At 44.7% G+C, this 18,859-nt stretch overlaps 2 protein-coding genes across 2 annotated transcripts in view; one reads left to right on the forward strand and one right to left on the reverse strand.

Moving 5' to 3' along the window:
- The window catches only part of LOC137536444 (gastrula zinc finger protein XlCGF57.1-like), a 29,537-nt gene extending 28,091 nt beyond the window's left edge, over positions 1-1,446 (reverse strand). The window contains exon 1 of the mRNA XM_068258646.1: positions 1,365-1,446. The gene's annotated coding sequence lies outside the window, so the exon portion shown is untranslated. The remainder of the gene's footprint in view (positions 1-1,364) is intronic.
- Positions 1,447-6,861: 5,415 nt separating this feature from the next.
- The window catches only part of LOC137536943 (zinc finger protein 850-like), a 66,045-nt gene continuing 54,047 nt past the window's right edge, over positions 6,862-18,859 (forward strand). Inside the window, exons 1-7 of the mRNA XM_068259112.1 lie at positions 6,862-6,914; positions 11,507-11,626; positions 12,641-12,775; positions 12,862-12,985; positions 13,104-13,201; positions 14,013-14,151; positions 16,200-17,224. Coding sequence (XP_068115213.1) covers positions 11,531-11,626; positions 12,641-12,775; positions 12,862-12,985; positions 13,104-13,201; positions 14,013-14,151; positions 16,200-17,224 — 1,617 coding nt within the window. The 5' untranslated portion in view covers positions 6,862-6,914; positions 11,507-11,530. The remainder of the gene's footprint in view (positions 6,915-11,506; positions 11,627-12,640; positions 12,776-12,861; positions 12,986-13,103; positions 13,202-14,012; positions 14,152-16,199; positions 17,225-18,859) is intronic.

Consider the following 18,859-nt stretch of genomic DNA (forward strand, 5'->3'; position numbering starts at 1 on the left):
GCCCAGTTATAGTGCTCTCCTTATAGTATGCCCAGTCATAGTGCTGCCCTTTACTATGCTCAGTTATAGTGCTGCCCTTATAGTATGCCCAATTATAGTGTTCTCCTTATAGTATGCCCAGTTATAGTGCTGCCCTTATACTATGCCCAGTTATAGTGCTGCCCTTATACTATGCCCAGTTATAGTGCTCTCCTTATAGTATGCCCAGTTATAGTGCTGCCCTTATACTATGCCCAGTTATAGTGCTGCCCTTATACTATGCCCAGTTATAGTGCTGCCCTTATACTATGCCCAGTTATAGTGCTGCCCTTATACTATGCCCAGTTATAGTGCTGCCCTTATACTATGCCCAGTTATAGTGCTGCCCTTATACTATGGCCAGTTATAGTGCTGCCCTTATACTATGGCCAGTTATAGTGCTGCCCTTATACTATGGCCAGTTATAGTGCTGCCCTTATACTATGGCCAGTTATAGTGCTGCCCTTTACTATGCCCAGTTATAGTGCTGCCCTTATAGTAAGCCCAGTTATAGTGCTGCCCTTATACTATGCCCAGTTATAGTGCTGCCCTTATACTATGCCCAGTTATAGTGCTGCCCTTTACTATACCCAGTTATAGTGCTGTCCTTATATTATGCCCAGTTATAGTGCTGCCCTTTACTATGCCCAGTTATAGTGCTCTCCTTATAGTATGCCCAGTTATAGTGCTGCCCTTATACTATGCCCAGTTAGAGTGCTGCCCTTATACTATGCCCAGTTATAGTGCTGCCCTTATATTATGCCCAGTTATAGTGCTGCCCTTATACTATGCCCAGTTATAGTGCTGCCCTTATAGTATGCCCAGTTATAGTGCTGCCCTTATACTATGCCCAGTTATAGTCAGTGGCGTAGCTAAAGAGCTGTGGGCCCCGGTGCAAGTTTTACATGGGGCCCCCCCAAGCACTCTATACATAACAATTGATACGGCGCACCAAAACCTGCCAAGGACAACCCCAGTGTCAGAAGTGCAAGAAGGGGATGGGGAACAGTGTGTTAAGGAATATTACTATTCAAAGCATCTATAGAAGTGATTATTACCAGCACAGGACCAATAGAGAGCTAATACTGTGATAGAGGGTGGACCCTTCGGGGCCCCTCTGGCCCAAGGGCCCCGATGCGGTCGCTACCTCTGCACCCCCTATTGCTACGCCCCTGGTTATAGTGCTGCCCTTATACTATGCCCAGTTATAGTGCTGTCCTTATACTATGCCCATTTATAGTGCTCTCCTTATAATATGCTGTTATAGCACTTCCCCAGTCCTAATGCTCCACTTATTGTTACTGACTATAAATACATCATGTAATTAAACTATACAAAAAAATTACCTCGTATTCCCTGCTGTACTTCCAGTCTCAGTCAGCCGTGACTCTTCTGCTACTTCTTCTTATCAGGTCACTTCTTATTTCCTGTTTGAAGGATACACACCTCCTTCTCTGGGTGCCCCACCCCAATCCAATCACGCTTGTACTATGCCTTTCCTTGCCATAGCTGGCACTGCCATCTTGTGGAGGAAATATAAACGGCAGTCGACTTTGCTCTGCTTTGCATAGCAGTTATAATCCCCTACCTCAGGGGCGTCCACACTTTTTCAGCTTGCGAGCTACTTTAAAAATTGCCTAAACTTAGCATTTATAATGTTGGTATATTATATGACACAGCCCCGTTTCTAGGGGCGTGCGAGGCGTGCCGTTGCCCTGAGCGCAGAGGGAGGGGGGCACGGAGGGGGAGCCGCGGCCACACTGAGACTCAGCCGCTGGAGGGGAACCTGACTTCTCCCCATCTTCCTCTCGCCGGGGCTCCCCTTCGTGCTCCCCCTCTTAACAGGAAGTAGCGTGTATATCAGCGGCTAAGCAGACGGAGATCAGCGGCAGGTGAGCGGCGGCGATTGGAACAAGCAGGGATCTGAGTTATTAATACATGCTTCCCTGCGCTAACTCTGCATAGAGAGGAAGCACGGAGGATAGCCCCAGGGAGAGGAAGATGGGGAGAAGTCGGGCTCCCCTCCAGCGGCTGAGTCTCAGTGTGTCCTCTGCTCCCCCTTCATCGCCTATGGGGGGGTGTCACCTACCTATCTAACCTATATTGCAGGCACCTACCTTTCTAACCGATACTGGGGGCTCCTACCTATCTAACCTATACGCGGGCACCTACCTATCTAACCTATACTGCGGGCACTTACCTAGCTAACCTATACTGGGGGTGCCTACCTATCTAGCTTATACTAATGGCACCCACCTACCTTCTACTGTGGGCACCTACCTACCTAACATGTATTGCGGGCCCCTACCTATCTAACCTATATTGTGAGCACCTACCTATCTAAACTATACTGGGGGCACCTACCTATCTAACCTATGCTGGGGGCTCCAACCTATCTAGCCTATACTGCGGGCACCTACCTATCTAACTTATACTGGTGGCAACTATACTGGCTACCTTTATTGGAGGCAACTACCTAGCTAACCTACACTTGGGGGCTATACCAGGTGCACCTGCCTGTCTAATCTATACTGGGGACATCTATACTGGGCTGTCTTCCTATACTGAAGGTACCTACCTGGTTAAACTATACTGGGGGCAATTATACTGGCTACCTATACTGGGGGAACCTATAGCTGGCTACATATACTAGGTGCAACTAGACCTGGCTAACCTATACTGCAGGAACCTATACCCGGCTCCATGGGGGGGGGGGGGGGTTCAATGTTTACCCCCTTGCCCTGGGTGCAATTTACCCTAGAAACTGCCCTGTTATCACAATATAAATGCTAAGTTTAGCATTTGAAATGTTGGTAGATCTCTTGAATACACACACACACATCCAATTGCACCACAAGCATTAAGCATAGACATAGGCAAAATAAAAAAACTCTCTCTCTCTCTCTCTCTCTCTCTCTCTCTCTCTCTCTCTCTCTCTCTCTCACACACACACACACACACACACACACACACACACTCAATCCTTCCTTACCCCTCCCGACCACCACCACAAAAAGTAGAGTCAACTTGAATTCCAACCTTTAAAGTGTACTGGAGCTGAAACATTAAAAAGATTGCATACATACCTGGGGCTTCCTCCAGCCCCATCCGCTCCGATCACTCCCATGCCGCCGTCCTCCGCTGCCCCCAGCTTTGGGAACCGAGTCCCAACACATACGTCGGTCAGAGTCAGTCTAACGTAAGAGAAGTGCGCTGTTTGCGTATCTCTCCAGCAGTCGCTGGAAAGATACATAGAGGGTACACTTCTCTTGCGTAGTTGGCCATGACTGACGTCAGCAGGGGCGTATCTGGGTAATATAGAGCCTATGGCAAACAATGAAATTGCACCCCCCCCCCCCAGTCAGAGCCCCCTTCCTCTCTAAAAACAACATCCTTTCTTGTGTACTTGTGTTATGGTTGACTGTGTTTTTGAGCCCAGGATTTTGCTAAAGTTACTTTTTTGGAAATATCTCTTCTTATTCCCTCTCTGTCCTATTTTCCAACACTAAGCCAAGTGCGCCCTACATACATGTTAAGTAGCCATTTTCCCCAGATAATAATCCCGTATGGCAGGCATGGGGGCACAGCACAGGGGCAGGCTTGGCAGTGCAGCACAGGGGCAGGCATGGCACCCATGGTGCTGTGGCGCCCATGGCACGAGCCATGCCTGCACCCCTCTAGATAGAGGCGTATCTAGAGGGGTGCAGGCATGGCTCATGCCATGGGCGCCATAGCACCATGGGCGCCAGGCTGCCTCTGTGCTGTGTCCCATGCCTGCCCCAGTGCTGCAACACCATGCCTGTCCCTGTGCTGCACCACCCTTTGCTGCTCCCCTCAAGCCTGCTACTATGCTGTGCCCCATGCCTGCCCCCATGCCTCTCCCTCACTCAGACCTCAGATCAGATTAATTCTGTTATCTGGGGAACATGGCTACTTAATTTGTGCATTTATGTAGGGTGTACTTGGCTTAGTGTTGAAAAAAGAGGACAGAGAGGCAATAAGAGATATAAGCGATATTTCTAAAAAAGTAACCTTAGTAATATCCCAAGCCAAAAACCACAGGCAACCATAACACATGTACATGAGAAAGGATGCTGTTTTAGAGGTAAAGGGCCCTCTAAGGGGGAGTGGAGGGGCACAATTTCAATGTCTGCCACGGGCTCTCTATTACCCAGATACGCCCCTGCAGTGAGTGCACGCACGCGCAAACACGCGCAGGAGCTAGCCTATGAACAGTGACTGAGTGAGTGTCCCTAGTACAGTAAGTAAGTAAGTAGTAACAGTCAGTAAGTACAACTAACTAATTACAATAATGAATCAGTTATCAGAAGGAAATAGAGTGTGTGTAGTGTGTGTACACAGACAGTGAGTGCACACACGCAGGAGCTAGTAGCCTATGAACAGTGACTGAGTGTCCTAGACTCCTAGTACAGTAAGAGTAAGTAGTAACAGTAAGTACAACTAACTAATTACAATAATCAATCAGTTATCAGAAGGAAATAGAGTGTGTGTAGTGTGTACACAGACAGTGAGTGCACACACGCAGGAGCTAGTAGCCTATGAACAGTGACTGAGTGTCCTAGACTCCTAGTACAGTAAGTAGTAACAGTAAGTACAACTAACTAATTACAATAATCAATTACAATAATCAATCAGTTATCAGAAGGAAATAGAGTGTGTGTAGTGTGTACACAGAAAGTGAGTGCACACACGCAGGAGCTAGTAGCCTATGAACAGTGACTGAGTGTCCTAGACTCCTAGTACAGTAAGAGTAAGTAGTAACAGTAAGTACAAACAACTAACTAATTACAATAATCAATCAGTTATCAGAAGGAAATAGAGTGTGTGTAGTGTGTGTACACAGACAGTGAGTGCACACACGCAGGAGCTAGTAGACTATGAACAGTGACTGAGTGTCCTAGACTCCTAGTACAGTAAGAGTAAGTAGTAACAGTAAGTACAACTAACTAATTACAATAAGCAATCAGTTATCAGAAGGAAATAGAGTGTGTGTAGTGTGTGTACACAGACAGTGAGTGCACACACGCAGGAGCTAGTAGCCTATGAACAGTGACTGAGTGTCCTAGACTCCTAGTACAGTAAGAGTAAGTAGTAACAGTAAGTACAAACAACTAACTAATTACAATAATCAATCAGTTATCAGAAGGAAATAGAGTGTGTGTAGTGTGTACACAGACAGTGAGTGCACACACGCAGGAGCTAGTAGCCTATGAACAGTGACTGAGTGTCCTAGACTCCTAGTACAGTAAGTAGTAACAGTAAGTACAACTAACTAATTACAATAATCAATCAGTTATCAGAAGGAAATAGAGTGTGTGTAGTGTGTACACAGACAGTGAGTGCACACACGCAGGAGCTAGTAGCCTATGAACAGTGACTGAGTGTCCTAGACTCCTAGTACAGTAAGTAGTAACAGTAAGTACAACTAACTAATTACAATAATCAATTACAATAATCAATCAGTTATCAGAAGGAAATAGAATGTGTGTAGTGTGTACACAGAAAGTGAGTGCACACACGCAGGAGCAGCTAGTAGCCTATGAACAGTGACAGTGAGTGTCCTAGTACAGTTACAGTATATAACTACAATACTAATACAATCAGTAGTAAAGGACAGCAGAAATACTGGTATAGAATAGAGAGAAATAAACAGAGGACAGGAGGACAGCTGCCCACACAGGCAAGGCCCTGAGGCCTAAAGCTGTAAGCCTGCAGCAGCTGGCCTGTCTCTATGTAACACAAAAGCTACTAACTAAAATACAATGTCTAACTAACTAACAACAATATAGGTGTGTATAGGAGGTGTATGTGAGCAAAAACGCTAGGTAAATGACCACAATAGAGCTCTTGCTAAGCCAAAGCACAAAGGAGCAACTCTCTCTCTGTACAAGTCTCAGGCAAGCACGGAGAAACGGAACATGGCGGCCGCTATTTATAGGGTAGGGGCTGGCCAGGGTCCCCCTCTGTGATTGGCTGCCGTCAGAGGGCCTGGGAGCCCTCTGATTGGCTCTAAGGACATCAATCTGGGCTATGACGCTATTCGAGCTCGGTACCGAGCTCGAATAGCGCCGTTTGCTCGAATAGCTCGAATAGTGAATGGGCTATTCGAGTGTACTCGAATAGCCCATTCGAATAGCTACAGCTATTCGGAGCTCGAATACCGAGCTCGAATAGCTGGAAAAGAGCTCGAATATTCGAGCTACTCGAATATTCGAGCTCTGCTGAGCACCACTGATCAACAGTTTGTTGTGTCTACCTGGAGGAGGGAAATCCACCTCGGCCTTCCCCGATTTTTAAACTTTTTATTGACTTTTATCCTTTTGGCTCCCCTGTTTGCCTGTACAAGTTATACAAACAAGTTAAACATGTGTTTGGCAACTGGTAAGGACAAATCCCCATGCTATGCTTACATAAGAGCCACTTCGAATACCCGCGTCCATTGTGAGTGTATTTTTATTACTTTTTATATTAAACTAATGATTTTACACTAGCATCCTTTGAGTTTTAGTGACACCAAGAAGGCTGATACAGCTGGGGCGTTTGTGTTTTGGTCGTATCACATTTGCTATAATTATTGCCTCCGAATATTAGGGAGGACACCAGGGTGAGTGCGGGCATGTATTGGGGGAGTGTCCTGGCACTGGCATGGTGGTACACACTGAGATGACGGGAGTTGTCATCCCTAATCTCTAAACATTAGTAAACTTTACTTTTTTCTTTTGATCAAGCAATGTGGGCTGCAGTTAGCATATTCCCCACAAGATGGCAGTGTGATTTTGTCAGGTGGAACGCATAGACACTCGGGAAGTGAGATTAGAAGTGGGAGAGTAGCTGAGAGTAGATATTTATTGTCAGGACTGGCAACGGCAGAGGAGGTATCGTTTTATTTTTGTATTTACACCCAGAGACCTGTATTTCCCTTCCACCATAATAACCTGCTGTTACTTTACAAGTGTAGTACACTTTTCTTCTACATATACGTGTGTCCTAGATAACTGGGGCAAGAGAGGAATGGGCTGTGTGATTCGCTTCCCTGGCTGAAATCATGCTACTAAAGGTCACCCAACTTATCAGAGAACTCACAGAAGGTGGGAGAGAGTTAAAGCCAGCTATGCATGGGTCATCCTGATGCAGTAGTGTAGCTAAGGAGCACTTTGTACATAACAATTGATATGGCACCCCAAAACCTGCCAAGGACAACCACAGTGTCAGAGGAGCATGCAGTGAAAGGGGAATAGTTTGTTAATGATCACTACTATTTAAGGCATTTACATAAGTGATTATTACCAGCACAGGACCAATATAGAGCTAAAACTGTGGTTGTGGGAGGGCCCCAATGCGGTCGCAACCTCTGCACCCCCTATTGCTACGCCACTGTCCTGATGGTCAGCAAATTACCGGAAATTGATTGAGTACTAGTCTACTTGAAGGGACCCAGCAGAAAACATCATAGGGGAATTTAGCTAACGTGATTGGGTGGACAGCACCCTCTTAAACCTTTTAGGTTTCGGATAGGAGTAAACTACGCCCACAGTATCCTGCCAATCACAATGTTTTGTGCTGCAGAGGGTGCTCTGATTTGAGAACTATTCCCCATGAAGTTTCCTTCTGGGACCCCTCAGCTGGACTAACGCCTCATTCATTCAGTTGACTCAGACTCTTTGTGACCATATGTACTCCTGTAAGCCTGATGTCTCTCTCTGTCAATCACTGCTTCTTTCAGCTGTTGCATAGGCATGTTCATAGCTTCACAAATGCTGTCTATTCACCTTCACAAAGAATCCAATCTTCTCACTAGTAGTGTTGTCCGGATCATGAACGATTCGGATCTTTGATCCGAATCTCTTTTGTGAGTCGAATCATCCGAATCATCAAAATGAGTGATTCGGATCGCAAAAGGGGCGGGGCCAGGAGCAACACGCCCCCTTCTCAGCGGGCAGTGGGGTCATGGAAGCAGAGCTGAGATGGATCGTTCTGTTGGAGAGGAGTCAGGGACAGGTAGATGAGAGAGAGAGGACATCGGTGCCACTGCCAGATATGTGTAGAGCACACATACTGGCTATAACGTGCTGCTCATTACAGGCTGTCTGTTCCGTAGTTGTGCACAGTGGACGAATTGGAAACTTTTGGCTCAGCTCAGCACAGCTCAGTAACTTTGCAGGCACTGTGATTGCTGTGCAATATGATCCTCCTGCACTCGCTCTAAACAGCTGCACTTCACTTCTGGGAATGCTTTGGGGAATGCTTTCTTTTACTGTGCAACGTTTGCATTCAAAGTATACAGATGAACATATAGGTGAAATATATGTAAAGCATGATTGCAGCATGTGGGTATTGTGTGCAAACAAACATTTCTGCTCTCTGCTCGTCCCTCCTCCCTTCTCTGTCCACTCCCTGCCCTCTGTCCATCTTCTCCCCTTCTCTGTGTGTCCTCCCCCCTCCCCTTCTCCTGTCCTGCTAGTCATTTCACCCCCGAATGCTTCCGTAGTAAAATGATCCGAGATTCGGATCAAAGATCCGGATCTTTTCAATGATCCGATTCGAATCATCCGGATAATTGAAAAGATCCGAACTTCGCATCTCTACTCACTAGGTGACCAAAGTATTAGCGTTATAATAGTAGTATCAACCCCTCTAGTGAACACTCTTGCTTTATTTCATTAGAGGGGAACTTTATCCAAGGATTGAACTTTAATCCAACCAGTACCCGATACCCCATTTCCTATGAGAAATCTTTACCTTTTCTCGAATAGATCATCGAGGGGGAGGTTCTGTATGGTTGAGGCAAATAGCGTCTGTTTCCAACGGCCAAGCAAGCAGTATCTCCTTCTGTGCATAGAACTCCTAGTAACGAACATTCCGTACAGATCACCTGGCAGGACTAAAGATGTTACCACCAGTGATAAATTTCAAAATGTAAAACTGGGAGAGTAAAGATTTTACAATGGGCAAACACTGACTAAAATAATCTATAAATTAATATTGAAAAAAATAAACCATTTTATTCATTATGTTATTTTCACTACAGTTCCTCTTTAAGTATTGACTGGTTAGATCTTCTGGCAGTCCAGGGAACTCTCAGTAGCTTTCTCCACACGCGCGTTACCATAGACTTACATGACTTCCGGTACAAGGCAGATCGCCACAGGACCGTAACATAGGTACAGTGGGTTGCAAAAGTATTCAGCCCCCTTGAAGTTTTCCACATTTTGTCACATTTACTGCCACAAACATGAATCAATTTTATTGGAATTCCACATGAAAGACCAACACAAAGTGGTGTACACGTGAGAAATGGATCAAAAATCATACATGATTCCAAACATTTTTTACAAATAAATAACTGCAAAGTGGTGTGTGCATAAATATTCGGCCCCCTTTGATCTGAGTGCAGTCAGTTGCCTATAGACATTGCCTGATGAGTGCTAATGACTAAATAGAGTGCACCTGTGTGTAATCTAATGTCAGTACAAATACAGCTGCTCTGTGAGGGCCTCAGAGGTTGTCTAAGAGAATATTGGGAGCAACAACACCGTGAAGTCCAAAGAACACACAAGACAGGTCAGGGATCAAGTTATAAAGCAGGCTTAGGCTACAAAGAGATTTCCAAAGCCTTGAACATCCCACGGAGCACTGTTCAAGCAATCATTCAGAAATGGAAGGATTATGGCACAACTGTAAATCTACCAAGACAAGGCCATTCACCTAAACTCACAGGCCGAACAAGGAGAGCGCTGATCAGAAATGCAGTCAAGAGGCCCATGGTGACTCTGGACGAGCTGCAGAGATCTACAGCTCAGGTGGGAGACTCTGTCCATAGGACAACTATTAGTCATGCACTGTACAAAGTTGGCCTTTATGGAAGAGTGGCAAGAAGAAAGGTATTGTTAACAGAAAGCATAAGAAGTCCCGTTTGCAGTTTGCCACAAGCCATGTGGGGGACACAGCAACCATGTGGAAGAAGGTGCTCTGGCCAGATGAGACCAAAATGGAACTTTTTGGCCAAAATGCAAAACGCTGTGTGCGGCGGAAAACTAACACTGCACATCATTCTGAACACACCATCCCCACTGTCAAATATGGTGGTGGCAGCATCATGCTCGGTGGGTGCATCTCTTCAGCAGGGACAGGGAAGCTGGCCAGAGTTGATGGGAAGATGGATGGAGCCAAATACAGGGCAAACTTACATACCTGATATTTAACTCTTTCAGGCAGGGAAAAAAAAAGGAACACAGCTTAGTTATTTGTGTGCTAAGCACTGTACATACACATGTCTATCTCATCATGTCACATGTCACTTTGGGTATCGTTTAAAAGGCAGATCCACGGAAAAAAAAAATACTAATCCACTTACCTGGGGGTTCCTCCAGCCCGTGGCAGGCAGGACGTGCCCTCGCCGCCGCTCCGGAGGCTCCCGGTCTTGTCCGGTGGCTCACCTGACCTGGCCTGGCCGGCTTCCTGGTCGGGCTTCTCCTTGCGCTCCAATGTGCGTCACACGCGGTCGCGCTGACGTCATCGGACGTCCTACGGACTGTACTGACCAGGCGCAGAACTACTACGCCTGCGCAGTACAGCCTGGAGGACGTCCGATGACGTCAGTGCGACGGCGTGAGACGCACGTTGGAGCGCACAAGAGCCTGACCTGGAAGCCGGCCAGGCCAGGTTGGGTGAGCCACCGGAGAAGACCGGGAGCCTCCGGAGCGGCGTCGAGGGCACGTCCTGCCTGCCACGGGCTGGAGGAAGCCCCAGGTAAGTGGATTAGTATTTTTTTTCTCTGTGAACCCTCCCTTTAACTATCCTGATCTTTGTTGGTAAAGTGACATCTCTATCCTTTAGTATCTTGTCCAAACTTGCCATAGCTTTCCTCCCAAGCAACAAGCATCTCCTAATCTCACTGCTGCATTTGCCATCTTCAGATGTCTTTGATCCCAGAAAGATGAAATCTGTTTAACTTTTTTTTTAAATGATCAATGGAACAAGAGAATGAACGTTGTACAGATTATAGCCAGGCAGCCTGTGCTACTCACTGGAGAGGGGAGGAAAGACAATAGGGTGGCACACAAGTGAGAGGCGACTAGCAGGACGGGTACATGCAGCACAATGGCCTCATTTATCACATGCTCGTTAGCAATCCACCATAGCAGATTGCTGAATGACATCATGGTGCAGCTATCCACAGAATAGAATCTTGGCTGTGTCCATAAGTGCTATCCAACTGTTCTATAATGAGGTAGTCAGACTTTCTGGTGATCTATGTCTTAGTAATCACACTTGTAGCTTGGCTGCCAGTGAGACGCCCTGGGGGTGCAGATGTTGGAGAAGGATAATTGGGAGAACAGGAAAAGACCGACTTAAAGGCTAACATGCTACAGAAAATGTGTCAGCGCTATATAAAAATGTGATTTATTAATGATCTCACACAGTGGGCTCCTGCAGGCAGTCAATAATCAAAATAATTCCTTTACAGAGAAAAGCATCCTGTATTGGTCACATGACCGTATCTGCAAGGATGGAGGAGGACTGTAGTCACCTGACGGAGAGGATATTAGACCTCACCCTGGAGATCATCTACCTGCTGACTGGAGAGGTGAGGAGGATTCTGGGAGGTCACATGACATCACTCTTATTTTTGTGTATACACACACACACACACGACCAGAACGGTGAGGAGGATTCTGGGAGGTCACATGACATCGCTCTTATTTCTGTGAGTAAAACACAACACAACACTCGCGCGCGTGGCCATGTGAGGAGGATTCTGGGAGGTCACTATGTCACTCTTAACTCTATTGATAATACATATATCTGACCTCAGAGATAAGTTGGATTCTGGGAGGTCACATGACATCACTTTTCTCGCTATTGATAGAATACACATCAGAGTAGAGGTGAGGAGAATTCTGGGAGGTCACATGACATTGTTTTTCTCTCTGTTAGTAAAACACATGTCTGATCAGAGAGTTAAGGAGGATTCTGGGAGGTCCATAAAAACCTTGTAGTCACATATAACATAGAAATGTATATGAAACTGGACTGGCTGGACAAAGGACTGGGAGAAATAAAATCTTTTGTCTTTGGTTAGTTTGACACGTGTTGAGTAGAGGAGGTCCAAGAGATGCTAACGGTTCTGGCTTGCATGCAGATTGTATGCATCTTGGCCAATCATATGCCTTTCCTTCTGGTTTTAATTGATGCCTTTCCAAACTGCATATAATTTACATAGTATTGGTGCAGAGCTTCAATAAATAGAATAAAAGTGTGGCTTTGCATGCAAGCTTAAATCATTAGCATCTCACTGGTCGTGTCTTCGGTGCTCAGGTGTGGGCAGCACAGCATGGAGTGAGGTAGGCCTGTTTGACCACTGAGAGGCACCACTGGCCATAGTTCCCATGAGTTTCCAGAGCTTATTTAGGAGGCTACGCTCCCAGATTATTCACTGAACGTGATTTATATGTCTGTGATCCTCAGTGCCTGTCTGCCCCATCCCCAGTGACCGACTTGTGCTGTGTGGCTGTGTGTGTGTGCGTGCGTGCGTGCGTGCGTGTGTGTGTGTGTGTGGTTCTGGGAAAGTTATAGCAATACCCTTGATCTTTCCATACAGAATTGTCCTCCAGTGAAGTCTGGTGATCTTATGTCCATCATGGTGCCCCCACCTCACTCCCTGACATCCATAGGACGAAAGAAGCAGAGGATTCTAGATGTCACCAAGAAAATGATAGAGCTGCTGACAGGAGAGGTGAGCGGTGCTGGGAATTATAGGACATTATCCAGTAAAAGGCAAGGTACGGATGTGGTTTGTGATTGTATCATTCTGTGTGTCAGGTTCCTATAAGGTGTCAGGATGTCGTCATCTATTTCTCCATGGAGGAGTGGCAGTATATAGAAGGACACAGGGGCCTCTACAAGGATGTCATGATGGAGAACAAACCAACCCTCACATCACTGGGTAAGGGGGGACTTTCATGTCTTGTAAAGGAGAGAGCGGTAAGGAGGGGTCTTCTAGATCCCCCATTATATAAGCGCATAGAAACTATGTATTCAGGCAGTGTGTGTGTTTCCTACAGATGGATCCAATAAGACAAACTCACCAGAGACATGTACAGGTCCTCTTTATTCCCAGGACTGTCCACAGGAGGATCCCACCATCCACCACCATGATCAGGTTGGTGGAAATGAGAGTGTTGAATTTGAAAGTGGCACCAAACTATGGGGTTGAAATTTTTAAATGACTTCTCTCACCTTGGCCCTTATTTCATTTTTATCCTGACTTTTCTCCTAGGAGCTGATTTTTCATTATTTTTTGTCACTTTGCAATTATCAAAAAGTAGGTGAAAAGTACTGCAAAAATAATTTTGAGTGAATTAAGAGGTGGGTTGAATAGTGGCTCTTCTTTGTATCTCACTTTGTCTATCAACAAGCACAAAATAAAAGATTGAAAAAGTAATCTCACAGTTAAAGGACCACTGTAGTGAGAGGTATAAGGAGGATGCCATATTTATTTCCTTTTAAACAATACCACTTGCCTGACAGCCCTGCCGATCTATTTGGCTTTAGTAGTGCTTGAATAATACCAGAAACAAGCATGCAGCTAATCTGGTCAGATCTGACAATAATGTCAGAAACACCTGATCTGCTGCATGCTTGTTCAGGGTCTATGGCTAAAAGTATTAGAGGCAGAAGATCAGCAGGATAGCCAGGCAACTGGTATTGTTTAAAAGGAAATAAATATGGCAGCCTCCATATCCCTCTCATTACAGTTGTTCTTTAAGGTTAATCTTTAATCAGGAACAACTTTTTTTTTTGCTTGAAGAATGCTGTAAAGATATTTTATAGATACGGTGAGGAACCAATAATGAAAGAAAACTGATACTATGGTTTTTGGCTCTGCCCCTACATGAAATAATGTGTGGACCACACAAGCTCTTCTTTTGAGTGATCTGGCAAATCTGTTTTATTGTCTATCATACTTGTAGGCCGAGGACCTGATCAAGTTGACTTTTGAAGGGAAAGAGGAAGAAGAAAACACTTTGGTGAGGGATGAAGAGAAATGTATGGAGAAGTTTGAGCTGAGAACAATTACAAAGGAAGATGTTCTTACAGAGATCAACTCAGGTGGGTAATAAATATCATTGTTTCCAAAATGTATATTTTCCTCTCTATTTTTACTTAATTTATTGGTGGACAGATTGGTGGAAAGGAATAACTAAATATTGATGTCTATCTCCATTCCATGGAGATGGACATCAATGTGTAATTCTAAGGCTTACAGATCAGTTGCTCCTATTTATTGCCTGATGAAGAGAGTTAATGCCAGTGAAACGTGTTGCATTTTTTTGTATAGTATATACAAAAGTATATATTATTAAAGAATTTTTATACTGAATACTAACTATCTGAGTCTATTTGGGGAGGTTAGTCCACCGCTACCTCCCATTTTAAACTGCTTTTAATTTATTTTACTCTACTCTGCTGCATCTGCTCCAGAATAATGAAGTATTCTTAGTCTACCCTTCGTAGAGAGGAGTTACGCCTATCTGTTTCATTTCTACAGAGATCAACATTTTAATCTGAGTAGGTTACCATTAGTACCAACAAATGAGGAAGAGATAGTGTACACCATATGAAAGGCCCATCTCCATTCCTCAGTATAACATCATAGTAACAACAAATGAGGAGGAGATACTGTACACCATATGAAAGGCCCATCTCCATTCCTCAGTATAACATCATAGTACCAACAAATGAGGAAGAGATAGTGTACACCATATGAAAGGCCCATCTCCATTCCTCAGTATAACATCATAGTAACAACAAATGAGGAGGAGATACTGTACACCATATGAAAGGCCCGTCTCCATTCCTCAGTATAACATCATAGTACCAACAAATGAGGAGGAGATACTGTACACCATATGAAAGGCCCATCTCCATTCCTCAGTATAACATCATAGCACCAACAAATGAGGAGGAGATACTGTACACCATATGAAAGGCCCATCTCCATTCCTCAGTATAACATCATAGTACCAACAAATGAGGAGGAGATACTGTACACCATATGAAAGGCCCGTCTCCATTCCTCAGTATAACATCATAGTACCAACAAATGAGGAGGAGATACTGTACACCATATGAAAGGCCCATCTCCATTCCTCAGTATAACATCATAGCACCAACAAATGAGGAGGAGATACTGTACACCATATGAAAGGCCCGTCTCCATTCCTCAGTATAACATCATAGTACCAACAAATGAGGAGGAGATACTGTACACCATATGAAAGGCCCATCTCCATTCCTCAGTATAACATCATAGTACCAACAAATGAGGAAGAGATAGTGTACACCATATGAAAGGCCCATCTCCATTCCTCAGTATAACATCATAGTAACAACAAATGAGGAGGAGATACTGTACACCATATGAAAGGCCCGTCTCCATTCCTCAGTATAACATCATAGTACCAACAAATGAGGAGGAGATACTGTACACCATATGAAAGGCCCATCTCCATTCCTCAGTATAACATCATAGCACCAACAAATGAGGAGGAGATACTGTACACCATATGAAAGGCCCATCTCCATTCCTCAGTATAACATCATAGCACCAACAAATGAGGAGGAGATACTGTACACCATATGAAAGGCCCATCTCCATTCCTCAGTATAACATCATAGTACCAACAAATGAGGAGGAGATGCTGTACACCATATGAAAGGCCCATCTCCATTCCTCAGTATAACATCATAGTGCTAACAAATGAGGAGGAGATACTGTACACCATATGAAAGGCCCATCTCCATTCCTCAGTATAACAGCATAGTACCAACAAATGAGGAGGAGATACTGTACACCATATGAAAGGCCCATCTCCATTCCTCAATATAACATCATAGTACCAACAAATGAGGAGGAGATACTGTACACCATATGAAAGGCCCATCTCCTTTCCTCAGTATAACATAGTTTCAGCAGCTGGGATAGAGGTAGATCCATATCCAGTCTATGGTATGATATTGTCACCAGTGAACCCAAATGTGCCGTAGCTGGTGTGGTTGTGTTATATATATATTCTTGAACTTGATGACAATCATAGATGAGCTTTGTCTGCAGAATTGAAACATTGACACGTGTAACAGTAACATTTTCTCTCCAGCAGGGGAATACAATGTTGGGAACGCCTCAGAGGGACATCTTATGTTACATCCAGACATTACTGTGGATAGAGGAATGGAGAAGCCACCCGATCATGAGAAATTACAAGCTTTCAACTTAGACCCCTATGTGCCATGTTGCAGAGCCAATACAGCAACAGATCCATCTAATGCAGAGGAATCTCCTTGTGATCCATCACTTTATGCCAAATATGGAGACGATCAGAGATTTCAATGTCTTGAATGCAGCAAATGTTTCACATCAGAAGCAAATCTTGCCGAGCACAGAAAGACGCACATGCGGCCTGTGTCTTGTTTAGAGTGTGGGAAATGTTTTAGATGGAAATCCAAACTTATCATTCACCAGAGAATTCACACCGGCGAGAGGCCCTTCCCTTGTTCTGGGTGTGAGAAATCATTCAAAACGAACTCAGAACTTGTGAGTCATCAGAGAGTTCACACTAGTGAGAAGCCCTTTGTCTGTTCTGAGTGTGGGAAATCATTCAGATCTATGTCAAGACTTGTTAATCATCAGAGTGTTCACACCGGTGATAAGCCCTATGCCTGTCCTGATTGTGGGAAAGCATTCAGAGTTATTCCAGAACTTGTTAGTCACCAGAGAGTTCACACCAGCGAGAGGCCTTATTCTTGTCCCGAGTGTGGGAAATCATTCAAATCAAAGTCAAACCTTGCCAAACACCATAGATCTCACACCATTGAGAGGCTCTATCCTTGTTCTGAATGTGGGAGACATTTTAGAGTAAATTCAGAACTTATTGTTCACCATAGAATTCACACTGGCGAGAAGCCCTATGGTTGCTCTGAGTGTGGGAAATCTTTCAGATCAAAACCACAGCTTGTTGGTCACCAGAGAGTTCACACCGGAGAGAAGCCTTATCTCTGTTCCCAGTGTGGATGCTCATTCAGATCAACGTCTAATTTAGTCAGCCACCAAAGAGTCCACAATGGTCAGAGGCTGCGTCTAGGTTCAGAGAGCGGGAATTACTTCAGAGAAAAGTCAGAACCTGTTTAACACCAGACAGGCCTCATCACTGGGAGACCTTTATGCTTGTTCTAAGAGTGGGAAATTGTTAAGGGTACATTTAGAAAGGATTGTCAATGAGATGCAAAGTTGATGCAGCATTATACAAATTATGCATGCAAATTTATGTAGCTTGAACATGGAACAACTCTTTGTGTTCAGAGTTTGGAAAATCATTTAAAAAAATTATGTCTCCATACAAATCAGAGAGTTTACATCGATGAGATGGCAATTTCCTGTTCAGAGTGTGGGAATCAGTGAAGAGCGCAATTGTTAATAGGGATGTAAAAGGCACCCACTGGAGTATAAAATTATTGAAATCAGTGGAAATGTTGAGGTAAGAGACTAGGCGCTAGTCTACTTTCTGGGACCCACCGCAAATCCCCATAGACACTTTCAGCTGGGCTGCAAAACGGAACAAATGTCTGCTTTCACCTTGTTTAAACCCCCACAAGCCTTATATCCCCGGGTAGCTAAGCATGCCCTCTAACGGACATTTAGGTTTTCGGTAAAAAAAAGTTTACATTGTCTATGTAGGAGCTCCCGAACGGCCTAAATCTCGGGTCCATCGGCCAGCTTAATTCTGCTGTGCAGGTCGTTTCTTCCTCCTCATTGGAGGGTTTGTTAGCTGACAACAAAAGCTGGCACGCCCCCACCTAACAATCCCTCCAATGAGGAGGAAGAAACGACCTGCAGAGCAGAACTAAGATGGCCGATGGACCCGAAATTGCAGCTGTCCGGTGGCTAGTATACAGTCAGTTAAGTTTTTTTTTTTTTTTTACCGAAAACCACAAAATTCGTTACAGGGCATGCTTAGCTACCCGGGGATATAAGGCTTGTGGGGGTTTAAACAAGGTGAAAGCAGACATTTGTTCCGTTTTGCAGCCCAGCTGAAAGTGTCTATGGGGATTTGCGGTGGGTCCCCTAAAGTAGACTAGCGCCGACATTTGTCCCGTTTTGCAGCCCAGCTGAAAGTGTCTATGGGGATTTGTGGTGGGTCCCCGAAAGTAGACTAGCGCCTTATTCTGCTGTGCAGGTCGTTTCTTCCTCCTCATTGGAGGGTTTGTTAGCTGACAATAAAAGCTGGCACGCCCCCACCTAACAATCCCTCCAATGAGGAGGAAGAAACGACCTGCAGAGCAGAACTAAGATGGCCGATGGACTCGAAATTGCAGCCGTCCGGCGGCTAGTATACAGTCAGTTAAGTTTTTTTTTTTTTTTTTACCAAAAACCACAAAATTCGTTAGAGGGCATGCTTAGCTACCCGGGAATATAAGGCTTGTGGGGGTTTAAACAAGGTGAAAGCAGACATTTGTTCCATTTTGCAGCCCAGCTGAAAGTGTCTATGGGGATTTCCGGTGGGTCCCCTAAAGTAGACTAGCGCCAGAAACTACTTACCTAGAGAAGAATGTCTAAGCTTGTATGTTCCATAGATAAAGTTTTATTTGCACTTGTTTCTTCAGCATACAAGTTTAGACATTCATCTCTAGGTAAGCAGTGTCTTACCATACCTTTAACCTCCTTGGCGGTATGAAAAATACCGCCAGGAGGGAGCGCAGCAGTTTTTTAAAAAAAAAATAATTTTTTAATCATGTAGCGAGCCGAGGGCTCGCTACATGA

The sequence above is a fragment of the Hyperolius riggenbachi genome, chromosome 10 (assembly GCF_040937935.1).
Source record: "Hyperolius riggenbachi isolate aHypRig1 chromosome 10, aHypRig1.pri, whole genome shotgun sequence".
Lineage (NCBI taxonomy): Eukaryota > Metazoa > Chordata > Amphibia > Anura > Hyperoliidae > Hyperolius > Hyperolius riggenbachi.